General features: G+C 45.3%; 1 protein-coding gene across 1 annotated transcript in view; it reads right to left on the bottom strand.

The window, feature by feature from the left end:
• Positions 1–3,273: 3,273 nt before the first annotated feature.
• LOC121580698 (F-box-like/WD repeat-containing protein TBL1XR1) overlaps positions 3,274–21,190 on the bottom strand; it is a 32,236-nt gene continuing 14,319 nt past the window's right edge. The window contains exons 8-15 of the mRNA XM_041895688.2: positions 9,445–9,508; positions 9,074–9,171; positions 8,752–8,934; positions 8,395–8,469; positions 7,779–7,906; positions 7,238–7,403; positions 6,757–6,858; positions 3,274–5,917 (exon numbers count right to left, since the gene is read on the bottom strand). Of these exons, the coding sequence (XP_041751622.1) occupies positions 5,891–5,917; positions 6,757–6,858; positions 7,238–7,403; positions 7,779–7,906; positions 8,395–8,469; positions 8,752–8,934; positions 9,074–9,171; positions 9,445–9,508 (843 nt within the window). The 3' untranslated portion in view covers positions 3,274–5,890. The remainder of the gene's footprint in view (positions 5,918–6,756; positions 6,859–7,237; positions 7,404–7,778; positions 7,907–8,394; positions 8,470–8,751; positions 8,935–9,073; positions 9,172–9,444; positions 9,509–21,190) is intronic.

Genomic DNA, 21,190 nt, shown 5'->3' with positions numbered 1-21,190 from the left:
AGGACTAGTGTAACTATCCTGGACCCAGTATTGGAAGGGAACAACCATCTAGGACTAGTGTAACTATCCTGGACCCAGTACTTTTTTGGGTGCAAGAATATCATAACATTAAACAGCAGAAAAGGTAGATCATGTAAATTGAAAGAATTTTGAGTGTTGAATGTAATCATGATCTATTACCAAGTATGTAATTACACCTTTAAGGGCTCTGTTGTGCAGCTGTGCCTAAACCATGCTTGAAACTCTGGTTGTAAAAACTGCATTTGTAAAAGGATGCCAGGAAGGAGTAGAGATACAGGTAGTAGAAATGTAAAACTGGGCTCCCTCTCTTTTTATTAACAAGGGCCAAAACAGATTTTCGAAATACATTTGCCAAAACTGCTTTCAAACGTGTTTTCCTGCGATCACATTAAGAACTGTTCTGCATTGACTGCGTGTCATAATATATCTCCCTCCTATGGCTCTCGAATGGGCCTCGAGCAGAATATTTATCTCGCATAGAACACACAACAAGCCGACTAGGTAAATAGATAAACTATTCTACTGTGGGGTTGTCTGATTTAGTTTTAATAACAACATTACACGGCAAAAAATAGTTCCACTGGAATGTTACAGCGTTATAAAGAATATGCTTTGAAATACCAGCAGCTACAACAGGCTACACACTGCTGCTGTGGTCAGCATCATAGACTGTTTAATTTCCATCTGAACATCGGAGTGTCATCAACAGTCATGCATATCAGTTCAGTGCACACAGCGTAAAGGAGAAAATATAAATATTTGAGAATACATTTATTTGGGAATAATAAATATATTTAATAGAACAGACATGCTTCTGTCTGTGTTAGGCTATGTCATCTCCAAACCAGGAGGAGCAATCTGCATGTATAATTTAGTGACTTCCTGTGATATTGGCAAGGAAGGCCAATGCAGAAAGGAAATGGAGAATGGATCTCCCCTGTAAATTAGAAACAAAACAAAAAATAAATAAAATACATTTAAAAATCATGCTTGTAAATACAACTTCATATAAAACATATCTAATTAAAATACACTGTTTTGCAATGAAGGGTTTCAAAGTAGTCTCAATAGCAATTCATTTGAACTTCCCAATTTCACAACATACTTTTGACCACTAGATTGCAGTCACTGGCCATTGAAAAAAGCATAGGCTGCTCACTGGACTGCATGCTTTCCTTAACTTGTAGCCTGGGTTTAGACTAGACTCAGAGCATGCAAACATCACAAGACCCAAAGCAAAGACTAACCGAGATATCTCACTGGCATCGTTTCCAATAGGAGAAAATGAAGTATAGTGGACAGAGCCAAGCACGAGCTAACGAGATCCTATTGGCATGTTTTAGCATGTACACCGAACAGAAATATAAATGCAACATGCAACGTGTTGGTCCCATATTTCATGAGCTGAAAGAAAAAATCCCAGAAATGTTCTATATGCACAAGAAGCTTATTTCGCTCAAATGTTTTACACACATTTGTTTACATCCCTGTTAGTGAGCCTTTCTCCTTTGCCAAGATAATCAATCTACCCGACAGGTGTGGCATATCAAGAAGCTGATTAAACAGCATGATCATTACACAGGTGCACCTTGTGCTGGGGACAATAAAAGGCCACTCTAAAATGTGCAGTTTTGTCACACAACACAATGCCACAGATGTCTAAAGTTTTTAGGGAGCATGCAATTGGTATGCTGACTGCAGGAATGTCCACCAGAGCTGTTGACAGAGAATTGAATGTTCATTTCTCTATCGTAAGCCATTTTAGAGAATTTGGCAGTACGTCCAACCGGTCTCACAAGTGCAGGCCACATGTATGGCTTCATCATCCAGGCTCTGCTGTAGCCGGCCGCAACCGGGAGACCAATGGGGCGGCGCACAATTGGCCCAGCGTCGTCCAGGGTAGGGGAGGGAATGGCCAGTAGGGAGGTAGCTCAGTTGGTAGAGCATGGCGTTTGCAACGCCAGGGTTGTGGGTTCGATTCCCATGGGGGGCCAGTATGAAAAAAAAAAAGAATAATGTATGCACTAATTGTAAGTCGCTCTGGATAAGAGCGTCTGCTAAATGACGTAAATGTAAATGTAATGTGGGCGAGCGGTTTGCTGATGTCAACTTTGTGAATAGAGTGCCCCCTGGTGGCAGTGGGGCTTATGGTATGGGCAGGCATAAACTACAGACAAAGACAAATGCATTTGATCGATGGCAATTTTAATGCACAGAGATACCTTGATGAGATCCTGAGGCCCATTTTCTTGCCATTCATCCGCATCCATAACCTCATGTTTCAGCATGATAATGCATGGCCCCATGTCACAAGGATCTGTACACAATTCCTGGAACCTGAAATTGTCCCAGTTCTTCCATGGCCAGCATACTCACCAGACACGTCACCCATTGACCATGTTTGGGTTGCTCTGGATCAACCTGTATGACAGCGTGTTCCAGTTTCCTCCAATATCCAGCAACTTCGCACATCCATTGAAGAGGAGTGAGACAACATTCTACAGGTCACAATCAACAATCTGATCAACTCTTTGCAAAGGTTTTGTCGAGCTGCATGAGGCAAATAAATGGTGGTCACACCAGATACTGACTGACTGGTTTTCTGATCCACCCCATACCTTAAAAAAAAAAGTTATCTGTATTCCCAGTCATGTGAAATCCATAGCTTAGGGCCTAATGAATGCATTTCAATTGACTGATTTCCTTATATGAAATGTAGCCCAGTAAAATCTTTGAAATTGTTGCATGTTGCGTTTATATTTTTGTTCAGTATATTTGCTTATTTCCGTTAGGGAACGCCTCTGAAGTGCGTGTGTGCAATAACTCAATTCACCCTTGCATGCCTTCTAAACAACGCAATATTTTGAAACTTTGGCAAAGGGTCAAGTCTACAAAACTTAGTGCACTCTGCTCTTAACAGATTGTAGTTTTGGGGACAGAAAAATGTATTAAAGATCTGATGTTTCATCGATCCCACTTTACTGCCACTAGACTTAAAACCATGATTGGTGGTGAGTGGAAGTTCTAACCAGATGCTTCTGATTTATCCATCCTATGAGACATCTGGCTCCATCTGTCTGTGCCGAAAGTGCTTGAGGGACTACGCTATGTAATGTACCATGACCAAGGATAGACTACTAAACGGGATGTGTATACCGTTAACTACGTTCAGAGGGAGAATGCAATACACCAAAAGGCCCTCTAGGTGTCATGAGACACAAACCAAGTCAACAGAAAAAAACCACACTTGACTATTATCAAAATAGATTTTTTATTCTAGACGTTTCAAAGATCTGATTGATATTACAACAGTCAGATGCGTAGGTTGCAGAGAGAGTCTCAGCATCTGTGTGAGTGACAGCAGATAACATGGGTGAGGGCAAAGACGACATGAAACAAAACATTCTGCGTACTGGTATCTATCTACATGGTCCAGGGTGTTATGATACGTCCACATTAAAGTTTTGATTTATTGTTTTTGTTCATTTTTGCATACATAGCTACAAATAAATCAGAATTATAAAAGTTTTTCCAAAGAGTACAAAACCTTCAAGGGCTTTTTAGGCATAGCAAAGATATAATTAGTACTTTAGGTAGGAACAAGAAATAGTAAACACTTGAATGCAGTGTAAAAAGATTATCTTTTTTAAAACAAAACATAAAATACCATTCCACTGTCGGACTTCCTAATAGTCTTCATGGTACAATCCACTCACTGTTGGTTATATTAAAGCAAACTTCAAAATACTCTTAGCTAGCTTCTGTACAAAATATGTTTGTAAAACAAGTGACATTCTTTCTGAACAAAAATCACAAAGGAGGCTTTTGGGGAAAAAAAAGAAAGAAAAACATTGGTGTTTTAAAGCCACAGGATGTTAGCTAGGGCTAAGATATGGTATGTTGGAATGCCATGAAGTTGGCCTGGATCCAATGTGTACCCAGCAAGTCAACAGTTTAGACACTAATATTCCCCCTCGCTTTTTCACAGATCAACTGCACACGTTCAGCTAGGGGAGTGAAATGAAACTAAGAGCATTATCCTCCGTCTGGATGTACCAACCAGGGTTGGTGGTCAACTCCATTTAAATTCAGGAAATGAGCTCAAATTCCAATTCAAGAATGGAAAAAAGGCGCCATTCATTTTCAATAAAGATTTTATTCAATTCTTGAATTGGAAGTTCACTTCCAGAATTAATCAAAATGGAATTGACCCAAACCTTGGCTTGAACACATTTCCCTGTTTCGCATTATTATTAAGTGCAGAAAATAACTAACACAAACCCATTCTTAGTGCTGCTCTTTTATACCTATGACCGTTTAATGGTATTTTATAAAGAACCATTTCTCATGGTGAAAGACCCAGATGATGCATAAGAATACCATTTTCCAAGCGTGTTTTTGAGTTACTCTGAATGTTTCTAAACCACCCTTGCATATAAGTGGCATACAAAAGAATCCCCTGTGATGTCACATATATATATATACACACATATATATATATATATATACATATATATACACACACATATACATATACATATATATACACACATATACATATATATATATATATATGTAGTTAGAATGTTTCATCAAGTAATATGTTCCAAAGTCCGCATCTCACCTCATCCCCCTGCCTAGAAACCAAACAAACAAGACTTTTGCTTAAAAAAACATCACCTTTTGAACACCACAAAAAAAGCGCCATCTATCCATGCATAGGCCTGTCTCCAAGTGTTGGTGCTGGGTAGAAAATCATATCATCCACAATTTTTAAACAATGACCTAAGAGCAGACACAGCAGTGCGTCCTCAAACAGAACACTTAAAACAATGGTTCACTCCAAAATCTAAGCTGGTCAGAAGTTTAAGACTCCAAAAGTAGTCTTGGAACATTGACAAATCTCATCTTTCGGGTCTGAAAACTCCCGGCTAACTTTGACGTCAGAGTTTGTATGGGGGTTGTCCTGTGTCGCATTGATTCATGAGCTACCCAAAGCACTGCCATTCTTACGTTCTGGATAAAAGCTCCACGGAGGCACAGATCGAGGATCAGCTTATCCTCCTACGTAACACTCAAACCTAAAGTAACGTAGTTGGAATATGAGAGGATGGGGTTTTGTAGTAGCTGCAGTAATGATCTTTAGTTCAGAGATCTAACAGTTTTGCACACCTGAAACAATTTCTAAAGGTAAACAAGCAAAATGATGCAATGGGCTTTCCTCCTCACTAACTGCCCTCCGACAAATACAAAAAAAAAAAAGCAACAAAATTACAATTGAAAACAAATTAACCCATTTCAACTTTTGAAATATAGATTTGTTGTCCAATGCTTTCTTGAGCCATACATTTTTTTACAGTGCCAAAGTGAACGGATTTCTCCCAATAAAAAGTTTCAAACCCCAAATTGTAGAATAAACAAAAATCCTACTGACCTCTTCTCTCTTTCCCCGACATGTAACACAAACCTACGGCAAAAAAAAGTGGCCACAGGACGACAAAACATGCTGACATGTACAATATGCACACACCAACGACGTGAGGAAAAATAGCTATTTCTAATGTCTGGTATAAAGGATCAAAATAAACAAAAGTAAACAGATAGCAGATCTTTTGGAATTATTTTCTCTGAACGTAAAAGTCATTTTTCTCTCCTGTGAGTCTGACTTGAGGGGGGGCCAGACCCCCTTCGCTGGGGGTTAGTTTAAGTGTTTATGTGGGTGTTGGGCGCTCTGTTTGTCTGTGGTGGTGGTTGTTGTGATTGCAGGCCATGGCTTCTGATGGGACTACAGCAGTGTAGACGACAGGCAGGGACAGTCATTTTGGCTATGTACACATTCGTAGTCGGTCCATGGCTACCCAAACGAGCGTCATTTCCTCAGGTCTAATACACAAACCTGGAACAGAGAGAGCCAGAAAGATTAACATTAAAAGGTAATATGTAATGAGGCCCTTTATCTACTTCCCCAGAGTCAGATGAACATTTTTATGTCTCTGCTTGCAGTTTGAAGTGGCTAACTAGCGCAATTGCTATCTATCATTAGCTCAATGACTGGAAGTCTATATGCTAGCAGATACCATAGACTTCCAGTCATTGCGCCAGTTGGCGTTGGCATTGGCTCGCGAATCTACCTCTTAACTTCCTTCATACTGGACACAGAAATAAAAATGGTATCCACGAGTTCATCTGACTCTGGGGAGGTAGATAAATGGCCTCATTACCAAAATCCTGAAGTATCCCTTTAACATAGGTGTTCAGTCCCAGGTTCCTGAGCTTAGTGATGAGCTTGGAGGGCACTAAGGTGTTGAACTACTTGGACAATCCCTTACAGATGACCTGTAGATGCTCAAGACCATCGACAAACTAGCTGTTTCATTCATTACTCCACAGCTGCAACTGTTGCCATGTAAACAATTCTGTTTATTGCTCTAGCTGTACCCTTTGACCCCAGATGAATCTAACAGACACTGGATACTGGACAGGTAGTTAACCGATCATCTACAGATCAGTAGCACAGTACTACGATCTATATAAAGTATCACTAATAGGTGCTCATGAACAGTGGCCGTAAATGAAGCCAGGCGTTTACCCGGACCACGTGACGTAAGCAGGAAACACCTGGGGCCCTAGATAAAGCTTTTAACTGGGGTCTGACGTTGTTCCATCTCAGCTCCTCCTGACACCAGGGAAATAATTCCTGGCCGTGTCCATGAAGAGGCAGCTAGTGAGACTTACCGAACCGTCTGACGCGCTGGCTCCCACCTTGTCCCCCGTGGCGTTCCAGCACACCTCGAAGATGCCCCCCGTTCCCCTATAGCTGTGGACTAACACACCCGTCTGGACAGAGGGACAGACAGAGGGCCAGGGATGTGATCAGCCAAACAATGACCAGGAAAAATGGATTTGGGGGCAACTCAATTTCAATCACGTTTACATTATTACACATCTCACTAAGGGCTGAGCTCCAGATTTACATGTGTAACTCAAATTTAGATTGACATATGTAGCCTAACTCAAATTTAGATTTACATGTGTAACTCAAATTTTCACACAATGCACCCATTGAAATCAATGCATTATATACGTGAAAGTCAGAGTCACGCACGCAGATCCAGATCATCGACCACCAGACTAGCCCTACAAGAAACAGTTGGGCTTGATATGTGAATGACGTAAGAGTGAGATGAGCGAGTGTCTGTGTCAGTCGATCCTGTACCTGTGTGTTCCAGATGTGGACACACTTGTCGAAGGAGCCGCTGGCCAGATGGCGCCCGTCGGGGCTGAAGGCCACACTGTAGACGGGCTCCTGGTGGCGGGTAAGTGTGTGGATACACACGCCTCGCTCCACGTCCCACAGACGCACCGTCGAGTCAAACGACGCGCTGGGGAGAAGAGAAACAGTACATTAGTATCCATCTTGGAAATTCATCTTCTGCTCCTAACCTCCCAGACACCACCCATTTGGGAGGGAGCACGGTGCAGCGCCCCTGGAGATATTTAGGAAGAGGAAGGAAGGACATAAGATCCATTCACTTATATTTGATTACAGTGACTATCCTGAGATCTTTATTTCTTCAGCTGGGGCAAACAGAATGTCACAGAGATGAACACATGACTCCATACTACGTTATGTACAGATCCTAAATGGTTTTTATGATACATAACTTCTTATGAGAAAAACCCCAGAGACATACTGGGAGTTGGAGTGTTTCCCAGAGGAATGCTGTGAGTTGGAGTGTTTCCCAGTCTTCTATTACCTGGCCAGCATCAGGTTGGCGTTGGGGTTGTTGGTCCCGGGCCCCGTAGGGCTCCACTTGATGGTGTAGATCTCCTTACTGTGAGCCTGCAGGTCGTGGACACACGTGTCCTGCTTCATACTCCAGATCTGATAGAGACAGAGGAAGAGGAGAGAGAGAGAGAGGCAGGAGGGAGGGGAGGGGAGAGACAAGAAGGAGACAGAGAGAGAAGAGAGCGGAGCAGAGAAGAGGAGAGAGGGGCAGAGAGGGAGAGAGAGAGACAAGAGACAGGAAACAGAGAGAGGAAGAGAGGAGAGAGAGAAGAGGGGGGAGAGAGAGAAAGAGGGGGGAGAGAGAGAGAGAGAGGAGAGAGAGAGAGCAGGAAGAGAGAGACAGAGGGGAGAGGAGAGAGACAGATATGAGGACTCTAATCAATTATATGTAGCACGATGGGACCGACTTGGGAAGAAGAGGTTCTAGTTACGGCCTATAAACTAGGGCCAACTGTCCCCCGGTAACACTTCTTTGAATCTGTTCTTACTCCACTAAATCCATATTTGCCAGTACAGTAGCTAGAGGTCACTTTTATTCAGGAAGATGTCAGGAAGCTTGTTCTGAGCTGTGTGTGTGTACTGACCTTGAGTGTCATGTCGTCAGAGCAGGAGGCCAGCAGACTCCCCGTGGGATCCCACTTGATTGCGTTCACCTCATTCTATTGAGAAAGGGTGATGGGGAGGGATACAAGGAAACACTGTGACCTTTATAATACAGCAGTGCACAAAAAGAGTGCATCAACTGTACAAAGGTACTTCCTGCAGTGATGTGATGAACAGGATAGGCAAAAGCCTTCAGCTATCCTTTATATTCAGGTCAGTGCATTTGAAGACGAGGACTTTAGACTATTGAGATGAATCAATGTCAGTCACAATGTCAACGTGACGGAGAGGAGACTTTTGAGATGCATCCATGCCAGACAGTCAGTCCCTGGTCTTACCGTGTGTCCCTGGAAGGTCTTGACAGGCCGGTCCTGGCCCAGCTTACATACGTGGATGCACATGTCCGTGCTGCAGGAGGCAAACGTGTTGTTGCTCTGCCAGTCCACGTCCAGGGCAGGCGCTGAGTGGAAGGGAAACTGCTGTTTAGCCTCTCCTGTGTGAGCGTCCCAAATGATGGTGGTCTGAACGGGAGATGGATACATTGTCAGTTTCATCACGAGTGACCAATGACAGAATGACAGCACACCATGACAAATCAAATTAATTTAAAGGGATTTTAAACCCAATTGTCTGTCTTTATCACAAAAGCCATTATGTTACCTTATCTACTCCTGCACTGAGGATGAAGTTCCCTTTCTTATTCCATTTGAGGGCAAATATAGGACCTTTGTGCTGGCCCAAAGTACTGGCAAGGTTACCTGCAAAAAAACACATCATTGTGCTTTTTTAGTGAGAGAACAGGACTATGGGCCATCTGTGATTCTGTGTTTAGAAATCTTGAGATGTTGCTCGAGCCAAAAGGGGTCCCCTAAATGGACAGAAAGTGTCCAGAAATCTCCTCATTGGACAGAAAGGGGCACTCCTCCCATCGCCCTTGAGCAAAAGCTTATATTGTTTGCCTAAAACTATTCAAGCAAAACTTATATGTAAACAATTGGCAATGCCCGTAGTGCATCTTTAAAATGGCTTACCGTCTTTAGTCCATATTCTGGCAAAGCCGTCGTACGAGCCTGTGGCTAGCAGCGTACCCTCACTCTGAAAGACAGAAATTCACGAGTTAGTTATTTTTATGATTTTTAACCTAAACTAAGCCCTTCAAATAACCTGTAATTCTGGGTTGCCATATTTTTTGTTTCTGTTGCACTCCAGATTGGGACAAAACAAGGGACTGATCCTAATTTGCGATTTATGTGCATTACTCAATCTTGGCTAGAATCTCCCAATGACATCAAACATTTACGAGAAAGTCAGTTTTGCCTGCTTGTCTTGAGTTGCGATTGGGCCCATAGTACTTAAATGCTGGTTCAGTATCCTCCATAGAGCAGGGGGAAATTACAGCCTGCTTTACTGTAATTCTTTATTCAGTAGTGACAGCCCTGCATTTTCCATGGGAGGGAGCGAATCCATCCCATATCTCCAGTTGGGAAGACACACTAAATTGGGGTCTCTCTCTCTCTAACACCCTCTCTCTCTCACTCACACACACACTCGCACACAATCTCTCTCTCTCTCTCACACTTTCTCTCTCACACTTGCTGTCTCTCTCTCTCGCTAACACTCGCTCTCTCTCCAACACGCTCTCTCTCTCTCTAACACGCTCTCTCTCTCTCTAACACGCTCGCTCTCTCTAACACGCTCGCTCTCTCTAACACGCTCGCTCTCTCTAACACGCTCGCTCTCTCTAACGCGCTCGCTCTCTCTCTAACACGCACTCTCGCTCTCTCTCACACACTCTCTCTCACACACTCACTCACCCTCACACTCTCTCTCTCACACACTCTCTCTCACACTCTCTCTCACACTCTCTCTCACACACTCTCTCTCACACACTCTCTCTCACACACACTCACTCACCCTCTCACACTCACCCTCTCACACTCACCCTCTCACACTCACCCTCTCACACTCACCCTCTCACACACACACACACACACACACACACACACACACACACACACTCACCCTCTCACACACTCACCCTCTCACACACACACACTCACACACTCACACTCACCCTCTCACACACTCACACTCACCCTCTCACACACTCACTCTCTCTCTCTCACATACACTCTCTCTCTCACATACACTCTCTCACATACACACTCTCTCACACACACACTCTCTCTCACACACACACTCTCTCTCAAAAACTCTCTCTCAAAAACTCTCTCTCTCAAACACTCTCTCACTAACTCTAACTCGCTATCTCTCACCAACACTCTCACACACTCTCTCTAACACTCTCTCTCTCTAACACGCTCCCCCTCTCTCTCTAACTCGCTATCTTTCACCAACACTCTCACACTCTCTCTCTCTCTCTAACACGCACCCTCTCTCTCTAACACGCTCCCTCTCTCTCTCTCTAACACGCTCTCTCTCTCTCTAACACGCTCTCCTCTCTAACACACTCTCTAGCACGCTCGCTTCTCTAGTAGCGCCTTCTAGCACTTCGCTCTCTCTAGCACTTCGCTCTCTCTAACACGCCGCTGTCTCGCTCTCTAACACGCTCGCTGTCTCACTCTCTCTAGCACTCTCGCTCTAACACGCTCTCTCTAACACGCTCCCTCGCTCTCTCTAACACGCTCTCTCTCTCACTAACACGCTCACTCTCTAACACGCTCGCTCTCTCGCTCTCACGCTCACTCTCTAACACGCTCGCTCTCTCGCTCTCACGCTCTCTAACACGCTCGCTGTCTCGCTCTCTCTAGCACTCTCGCTCTCTCTAGCACTCTCGCTCTCTAGCACTCTCGCTCGCTCTAACACTCTCGCTCTCTCTAACACCCTCGCTCTCTCTCTAACACCCTCGCTCTCTCTCTAACAGTCTCTTCACACTTCTACGTCCCTCCTTCTAACACGCTCTCTCTCTCTAACAAGCTCTCTCTCTAACACTCTCTCGCCCTCTCTAACACGCTCCCTCGCCCTCTCTAACACGCTCCCTCGCTCTCTCAAACACTCTCGCTCTCTCTATAACAGTCTCTCACACTCTCACGCTCCCTCTCTCTAACACGCTCTCTCTCTCTAACACGCTCCCTCGCCCTCTCTAACACGCTCCCTCGCTCTCTCTAACACGTCCCCTTCTCCTCTCTAACACGCTCGCTCTCTAACACGCTCGCTGTCTCGCTCTCTAACACGCTCGCTGTCTCGCTCTCTCTAGCACGCTCGCTCTCTCTAACACCCTCTCTCTCTCTCTAACACGCTCCCGCTCTCTCTAACACGCTCCCGCCCTCTCTAACACGCTCCCTCGCCCTCTCTAACACGCTCCCTCGCCCTCTCTAACACGCTCCCTCGCTCTCTCTAACACGCTCTCTCTCTCTCTAACACACTCTCTCTCTCTAACACGCTCCCTCTCTCTCTAACACGCTCTCTCTCTCTCTAACACGCTCTCTCTAGCACGCTCGCTCTCTCTAGCACGCTCGCTCTCTCTAGCACTCTCGCTCTCTCTAACACGCTCGCTGTCTCGCTCTCTAACACGCTCGCTGTCTCGCTCTCTCTCTCACTAAACGCTCACTCTCTAACACGCTCGCTCTCTCGCTCTCACGCTCACTCTCTAACACGCTCGCTCTCTCGCTCTCTAACACGCTCGCTGTCTCGCTCTCTCTAGCACTCTCGCTCGCTCTAACACTCTCGCTCTCTCTCTAACAGTCTCTCACACTCTCACGCTCCCTCTAACACGCTCTCTCTCTCTAACACGCTCTCTCTCTAACACTCTCTCGCCCTCTCTAACACGCTCCCTCGCCCTCTCTAACACGCTCCCTCGCTCTCTCTAACACGTCCCCTTCTCCTCTCTAACACGCTCGCTCTCTAACTCTCGCTGTCTCGCTCTCTAACACGCTCGCTGTCTCGCTCTCTCTAGCACGCTCGCTCTCTCTAACACTCTCTCTCTCTAACACTCTCTCTCTCTCTCTAACACGCTCCCGCTCTCTCTAACACGCTCCCGCTCTCTCTAACACGCCTCGCCTATCTCTAACACGCCTCCTCGCTTTCTAATACGCCTCGCTTCTCTAACACGCTCTCTCTCTAACACTCTCTCTCTCTAACACTCTCTCTCTCTAACACGCTCCTCGCTTCTCACCTCGTCTCTAACACGCCTCGCTCTCTCTAACACGCTCCCTCGCTCTCTCTAACAAGCTCCCTCGCTCTAACACTCTCGCTCTCTAACACGCTCCCTCGCTCTCTCTAACACGCACTCTCGCTCTCTCTAACACGCTCCCTCGCCCTCTCTAACACGCTCCCTCGCCCTCTCTATCACGCTCGCTTGCTCTCTCTAACACGCTTCCTCGCTCTCTCTAACACGCTCCCTCGCTCTCTCTAACACGCGCTCTCTCTAACACGCTCACTCTCTAGCACTCTCGCTCTCTCTAGCACTCTCGCTCTCTCTAGCACTCTCGCTCTCTCTAGCACTCTCTCTCTAACACTCTCGCTCTCTCTCTAACACTCTCGCTCTCTCTAACACCCTCGCTCTCTCTCTAACAGTCTCTCACACTCTCACACTCCCTCTCTCTAACACGCTCTCTCTCTCTAACACGCTCTCTCTCTCTAACACGCTCCCTCGCCCTCTCTAACACGCTCCCTCGCTCTCTCTAACACGCTCCCTCGCTCTCTCTAACACGTCCCCTTCTCCTCTCTAACACGCTCGCTCTCTAACATGCTCGCTGTCTCGCTCTCTAACACGCTCGCTGTCTCGCTCTCTCTAGCACGCTCGCTCTCTCTAACACGCTCCCTCGCTCTCTCTAACACGCGCTCTCTCTCTAACACGCTCTCTCTAACACGCTCTCTCTCTCACTAACACGCTCACTCTCTTGCTCTCACGCTCTCTAACACGCTCGCTGTCTCGCTCTCTCTAGCACTCTCGCTCTCTCTATCACTCTCACTCTCTCTAGCACTCTCGCTCTCTCTAGCACTCTCGCTCTCTCTAGCACTCTCGCTCTCTCTAGCACTCTCGCTCTCTCTAGCACTCTCGCTCTCTCTAGCACTCTCGCTCTCTCTAGCACTCTCGCTCTCTCTAGCACTCTCGCTCGCTCTAGCACTCTCGCTCGCTCTAGCACTCTCGCTCTCTCAAACACTCTCGCTCTCTCTATAACAGTCTCTCACACTCTCACGCTCCCTCTCTCTAACACGCTCTCTCTCTCTAACACGCTCCCTCGCCCTCTCTAACACGCTCCCTCGCTCTCTCTAACACGTCCCCTTCTCCTCTCTAACACGCTCCCTCGCTCTCTCTAACACGTCCCCTTCTCCTCTCTAACACGCTCGCTCTCTAACATGCTCGCTGTCTCGCTCTCTAACACGCTCCCGCTCTCTCTAACACGCTCCCGCCCTCTCTAACACGCCCTCGCCTCTCTAACACGCCTCGCTCTCTAACACGCTCCGCTCTCTCTAACACGCCCTCGCTTTTCTAATACGCTCTCCTTCTAACACGCTTCTAACACTCTCTCTCTAACACGCCCTCTCTTTCTAACACGCTCTCTAACACGCTTTCTAGCACGCGCTCGCTTCTAGCACGCCGCTTCTCTAGCACTCCTCGCTCTCTCTAACACGCTCTCGCTGTCTCGCTTAACACGCTCGCTCGCCTTCACTAAACGCTTACTGTTCTAACACGCCGCTCGCCCTCGCTTCACGCCACTCTCTAACACGCCGCTCTCTGCTTAACACGCCGCTGTTCGCTTTCTAGTACTTCGCCGCTCTAACACTCTCGCTCTCTAACACCCTCGCTCTCCTCTAACAGTCTCGTCTCACACTTCACGCTTCCTCTAACACGCTTTCTAACACGCTCTCTCTTCTAACACTTGTCTTCGCTCTAACACGTCCCTCGCTCTCTTCTAACACGCCCTCGCTCTCTTCTAACACGCTCTCTTTCTAACACGCCGCTCTCTAACTTCGCTCTCGCTTCTTAACACGGCGCTTCTAGTACGTCGCTCTTCTAACACTCTTCCCTTCTAACACTCTCTAACACGCTCTCGCTTCTAACACGCGCTTTCTAACACGCTCCTAACACGCTTCTCTAACACGCTTTCTCTAACACGCTTCTTCTAACACGCTCTCTCTAACACGCTCTCACTAACACGCCTAACACGCCCTCTTGTTTCACGCTTTCTAACACGCTCGCTGTCTCTCGCTTTCTAGCACTCTCGCTCTCTCTATCACTCTCGCTTCTCTAGCACTGTCTAGCATCCTTAGCACGTTCTATACTTCGCTTCTAGCACTCTCGCTCTTTCTAGCACTCTCGCTTTCTCTAGACTCTCGCTCTCTAGCACTCGCGTAGCACTCTCGCAAAGCTTTCGCTCTCACACTTCAGCCCCTTCTAACACGCTTCTAACGACGTAAAGGTACGTAAGCCTCCTTAATACGACTAACATGTTGCTGTTCGGCTTAACACGCATCGCTTTAACACGTAACACCTCGCCTTCTAAACGCGCTTTTAAAGCCTCGCTAACACGCTTAAACGTGCTTTAACACTCTTAACACGCCTTCTAACACGTTAAACCTTAGACACCACACCTTACATAAAAAATTATTTAATAGCCGCCCTTGACGCCACTTTAACACTTTAACACGCCGTGTCGCTTTTAGTACTTCGCCGCTTAATACTCGCTTTCACACTTGCTTTTAAAGTCTACTTACGCCTCTTCAAACCCTTCTAACACGCTTAAACTCGTTAACACGCTCGCCTTCTAAAGCTCGCCTTCTAAATTAACACGCGTAATCTCCTGTGCTTTCTAACACGGTTGCTTTCTAGCACGCCGCTTCTAAAATAACACTTTTTACACGCCTGTTAACACGCTCGCCTTTAACACGCCTCGCTTAACACGCCGCTAATAGCCTGTTTAACACGCTGCTTCTAACACGCTTAAATACTTTAAATTTTGAACACGGCTTCTCTATCACGCTTCGACCAAATCGTTTAAACTTCGCTTCGAATACGCTCGCTTTAAAACTTGCTTCTAAACGCGTTTAACACGCGCATAGTGTTTTTAACACGCTTCTCGCCTTCTAACACGCCTCGTTAAACGACGCTAACACAATTTTATATTCGCTTTCTAACTTCGCTCAGTATCTTCCGATGACTCTCGCCTTCTAATACCTCGTTAATAGTCACATTCAGAAAGTCTAAACCCTCTAACACGTCGCTTCTAACATGCTCACTGTCTGCTTCTAACACGCCGCGGCGGCTTTTAGCACACCGCTTTCTAACACGCCCTCGTTTAACACGCGTCTAAACGCTTCTAAACGCTTTCTACTAACAATACTAACACGTTTGTTACGTATGTGATACTTCGCTTTTACACTTCGCCCCTAGCACCGCTTCTAGTACTTCGTTCTAGCACTTCGCTCTTCTAGTACTTCGCTTCGAGCACTTCGCTTTCGCTTCTAGCACTCTCGCCCTCTCAGCACTTGCTGACGTTTAAAAGAAAAGTTATCCCTCAACACGAAGTTCTAAAATTAAACCTTCTTCTAAACGGTACAGCCGCTAACTGCTTACACGGTGTCGCAGAGCTTTAGCACGCTTCTAGCATCGCCGCTCTCTCTAGCACGCCGCTTCTAGACGCCGTTTTAGCACGCCGCTTCTGTCCTAGAGACAGACGTATCGTTCTAACGACGTAACCCTAGACTTAACTTCGCTTTAACCGCTTCTAGCACGAGCACGCAACACTTGGGGCCTTCACACTTCGCCTTTCTAACACTTCGCTTCTAGCACTTTTGTTTCGAGTACTTTAGCACTTCGCTTAACTTCGCTTTAACTTCGGCTTTCTAGTACTCTGCCTTCTGAGCACTTCCTTCTAACCTCGCCGCTCGAACACTCTCGCTTTCTAAACTTCGCCTCTAATAGAACTCGTAAAGCGCTAAGTGCTTCTAAACGCCTGTGAACACGTCGCCTCTAAACGCTTCTAAACGCTTTCTAATACTTTCTAACACGCTCGCTCTTCTAATAACCCGCTTTAACACGCCTCGCTTTCTAACACGCCTCGCTTCTAACACGCCTCGCCTTAACACGCCTCGCTTTTAACACGCCCGCTTTTATAGCTTACCGCCTCTCTAAAACGTAACAGCTCTAAACGCTTGTTCTAATAAGCTCTCCCTTCTAACACGCTTTTAAACTTTCTACACCTCCGCTTCTAACATCGCCCTCGCTTAAAGCTTCGCCTCGCTTTCTAATACGCCCTCGCTTTAGACGCCTCGTTCTAACACCCCCGCTTTTAACACGCCGTTCTGATGTTTTTTTCTAATATGCTCTCTCTAAACATATCTTCTAACACGCCGCTTCTTCTCTCCAACACGCCGCTTTCTAAATAACTCAACACGCTTCTCCAACACGCTTTCTAACACGCTTTTCAACAGCTTCAAACGTCAGAGCGTAAACCTTAAGACTGCTTCTCTAACACGCCGCTTTCTAACAACTCGCTTTAACACGCCTCGCTTTCTAACACGCCTCGCTTCTAACACGCCGTAACTTTAACATGCTTTCGGAACATTCGTTAAACAGATTTGTAGAGAATGCTGTTCGTGAATTCATATGTTTTAAAACTTGCAGACACTGCTTTCAGAACTCTGCCCGGAAAATTTTCGATTTTATATTTTTCTAGACTTCGTTCTAGCACTTTACTTTCTAACACGCTCGCTTTTCTAACACGCCTCGTTTAATACGCCCGCTAAATAGCCCTTTTCTACACGAAATTCATTTTAAGCTTTAACACGCCTTTTTACGCTTTAACAGCTGAAAGTACTTAACGACTCGCTTCTAACACGCTTAACACGCTTCATTAGCGCTTTAATACGCCATTTTCTCAACACGCTTTCTAACACTAAGCCTTCTCAGTACTCCTCGGAACTTCGCTTCTAGTCTAACACGCCTTAATATGCCTCGCTTTCTTAAAGGCCTTCTAACATTGCTTGCCTTCTAACACGCCTCGTTCAAAACTATTTTAAGCTTCGAACGCTCTAAACGCTTTCTTCTAACACGCCTCTAACACGCTCTAACACGCAACACGAACACGAAAAACCAAATAAAACTCAACACTTCCTCTAATATACTTTTATAACAGACTTTCTTCTAACACGTTTTTTCTAACACGCCTCCCTCTAATACGCCTTTCTTCTTTCTAACACGCCCCCCCCCTTCTAACACGTTTTTAATACGCTTAACACTTAACACGCTTTCTCTTCTAACACGCTTTTAGTTTTAATACGTCTAACACGTTTAACACGCCTCAACACGCTTTTTTTCACTCTTCTAATACGCTTTCCTAACACGTTTTCAACTAACACGCCTCATACGTAACACGCCTTCTCTAACACACAATGAACTTCTTCTCTCTAATAATATAAACTTTAATTAATTAATAGTAAAGTAATACTCAATTAAAAACGTTACACGCTTTCACACTCAATCTCTTCTAACACGCCATAACACGCTTTCAACACGCCCCCTTAACACGAACACGTTTAACACACCTCCCTCTCTAATACACCCCTCTCTAACACACCCTCCCCTCTAACACCTAACACTTCCCTAAACGTTCTAACACGCCCTTCTAACACGCCTCTCAACACGCTTTTAACACGCTTTCTAATACGCTTTCTCTAACACGCCTTCTAACACGCCTCTCTCTCACATTTCTAACACGCCTTCTTCCCTCTAACACGCCTTCTAACACGCTTTCTAACACGTTCGCTAACACGCTAACACGCATAAAGACTCAACACGCCCAAAAATACGTTAACACGCTCTCTAACACGCTCCTAACACGCTCCCTAACACGCAACACGTTAACATTTAATAACACGCGCTTAACACGCTTTTCTAACACGCCTTCTAACACGCCTTCTAACACGCTGCTTAACACGCCGCTTCTAACACGCTTCTAACACGCTTTTTAAACACTATTAACACGACTTAACACGCCTCTAATACGTTCTAACACGCTTAAATTTAACACGCCCCCTTCTAATACGTAAAGATTAACACGAAAGTAAAGCTTTTTAACACGCCGCTCTAACACGCCATAAACTAACACGCAAACGTTTTAACAGTTTTAACACGCCTAAATTTTTTAACACGCGTTTTAACAGTTAACAACACGGACTTCAACACGCTTTCGAAATTTTAAACTTTCTAAACTCTCTAAATAATACGTTTCTAATACGTTCTAACACGCTCTTCTACGCTTTTTCTTCTAACACGCCTTCTCTTCTAAACTTCTAACACGCTCATTAACATAACCTTCTAACACGCACATTTTAAAGTAATTTAATTTAATACGTTTTAACACGTTTCTAACACATTTAATACGTTCTAACACACCTTCTCTCTAACACGCTTCTAACACGTTAAACAACACGTAAAGCTCTAACACGCCCACACGCCTTAACACGCTTTAACACGTTAACACCAACACGCTCTTTTAACACGCTCTTTAACACGTTAACACGTTCTAACACGCCCCTTTTAACACGCTGTAACACGCTTTTAACACGCTTCTCCCAAGTACAAACCTTCAAACAAAAATAATACGCTTAAAAAAGCAACACCCTAACACGCTTTATATTTAAAAAAGAACAATTTAACACGCTCTAACAGTAAAGGATTAACACGTAATTTAACACGTTAACACGCTTTTAACACGCACACGCTCTAACACGCTAAACTCTAACACGCTTTAACACGTTTAGTTAACACGTTTCTAACACGCCTCAACACGCCTTCTAACACGCCGCTTTCTAACACGCCGACTTTAACACGCTGCTTTAACACGCCGCTTTTCTAATACGCCGCTTTCCTAACACGCCTCTCTCTAACACGCTTCTAACACGCCCAACACGCCTCTCTAACTTTCTAACACGCTCTAAAAACAGAAAACCTAACACGCCAATACGTTTTGCTTAAATAACAGTTTTTTCTAAATAAAAAACTTTAATAACACGCTTTAACACGTTCCAATGACGCCTTCTAACACGCTTTCTTCTAACACGCTTCTCTAACACGCCTTCTAAATTCTAACACGCTCTCTAACACATATCTAACACGCCTTCTAACACGTTTCTTTAACACGCCAATAGCTTCTAACACGCCCCTTCTAACACGCCTTCGCCTTTCTAACACGCCTTTCTAACACGCTTCACGCTCAACACTTTCTCTAACACCTCCCTCTAACACTCCCAAACCTCAAACGCAACATATATAAACTTTAAAAAAACAGAAAAATTTAACACGAACACGTCTAACACGCTTTAACACTCTCTTCAACACGCTTAAACAGTAACACGCCTTCTTCTCTCAACACGTCACACGTAACACCCATTTCTAACACGCTCTTCTAACTTCTAACACGTAGAACACGTTTAACACGATTATTTAACACGTTTAACACGCTTTTAACACGCTTCTAACACGCTTTTCTAACACGCTCTAATACGCTTTTTAACACGCCTCTAACACGCTTTAACACGCTATTAAAGTAACACGTCTAACACGCAACACGCATTTAATACTTTCTAACACGCTTCTAACACGCTTTTCAACTTTTAACACGCTCTAACACTTTTCTAACACGCCTTTCTAACACGCTTTCTAAACGTAAACGCTTTTAACGTTTCGCCTTTTTCTAACACGCTTTCCTCTAACACGCTTTCTCTAACACGCTTCAACACGCCTTCCCCACACGCTCTAACACGCTTTCTAACACGCAAACGAATCTCTTAAAGTAATTTTAATACTTAACACGCCCCAACACGCTAACACGTTTAACACGCCTGTTAACACGCTTAACATAACACGCCGCTTTAACACGCCGCTCTAACACGCCGATTTAACACGCTGCTTAACACGCCGCTAACACGGCTTAACACGCCGTTTAACACGTTTTAAACGCTAAATTTTAACACGTTTTCTAACACGCTGCTTAACACGCCGCCTTCTAACACGCCGCTTAACACGCGCTTTAAATCTAACACGCTTCTCTAACACGCTCTCTACATCTCCTCTCTAACACGCTCTGGCTCTCTCTAACAGCCATCTCTCTCTCTAACACGCTCTCTCTCTCTCTAACAGCCTCTCTCTAACACGCTTCTTCTCTCTCTAATACGCTCTCTCTCTCTAACACGCCTCTCTCTCTCTAACACGCTCTCTCGCTCTCTCTCTCTAACACGCTCTCTCTCTCTAACACACTCTGCTCTCTCTAACACGTCTCTCTCTCTCTAACACGCTCTCTCTCTCTAACAGCTTTCCTCTCTCTCTCTAACTACGCTCTCTCTCTGCTGCACACGCTCTCTCCTAACACGCTCTCTCTAACACGTCTCTCTCTCTCTAACCGCTCTCTCTCTCCCTCTCTAACACGCTCTCTCTCTAAACACGCTCTCTCTAACACGCTCTCTCTCTCTAACACGCTCTCTCTCTAACACGCTCTCTCTCTAACACGCTCTCTCTCTAACACGCTCTCTCTCTCTAACACGCTCTCTCTCTCTAACACGCTCTCTCTCTCTAACACGCTCTCTCTCTCTCACATCTCTCTCTCTAACACGCTCTCTCTCTCTCTAACACGCTCTCTCTCTCTCTCTCTAACACGCTCTCTCTCTCTCTCTAACACGCCTCTCTCTCTAACACGCTCTCTCTCTCTAACACGCTCTCTCTCTCTAACACGCTCTCTCTCTCTAACACGCTCTCTCTCTCTAACACGCTCTCTAACACGCTCTCTCTTCACACGCTTCTCTAACACGCCTCTC

The sequence above is a fragment of the Coregonus clupeaformis genome, chromosome 14 (assembly GCF_020615455.1).
Source record: "Coregonus clupeaformis isolate EN_2021a chromosome 14, ASM2061545v1, whole genome shotgun sequence".
Lineage (NCBI taxonomy): Eukaryota > Metazoa > Chordata > Actinopteri > Salmoniformes > Salmonidae > Coregonus > Coregonus clupeaformis.
This window is presented reverse-complemented; position numbering and strand designations above follow the sequence as displayed.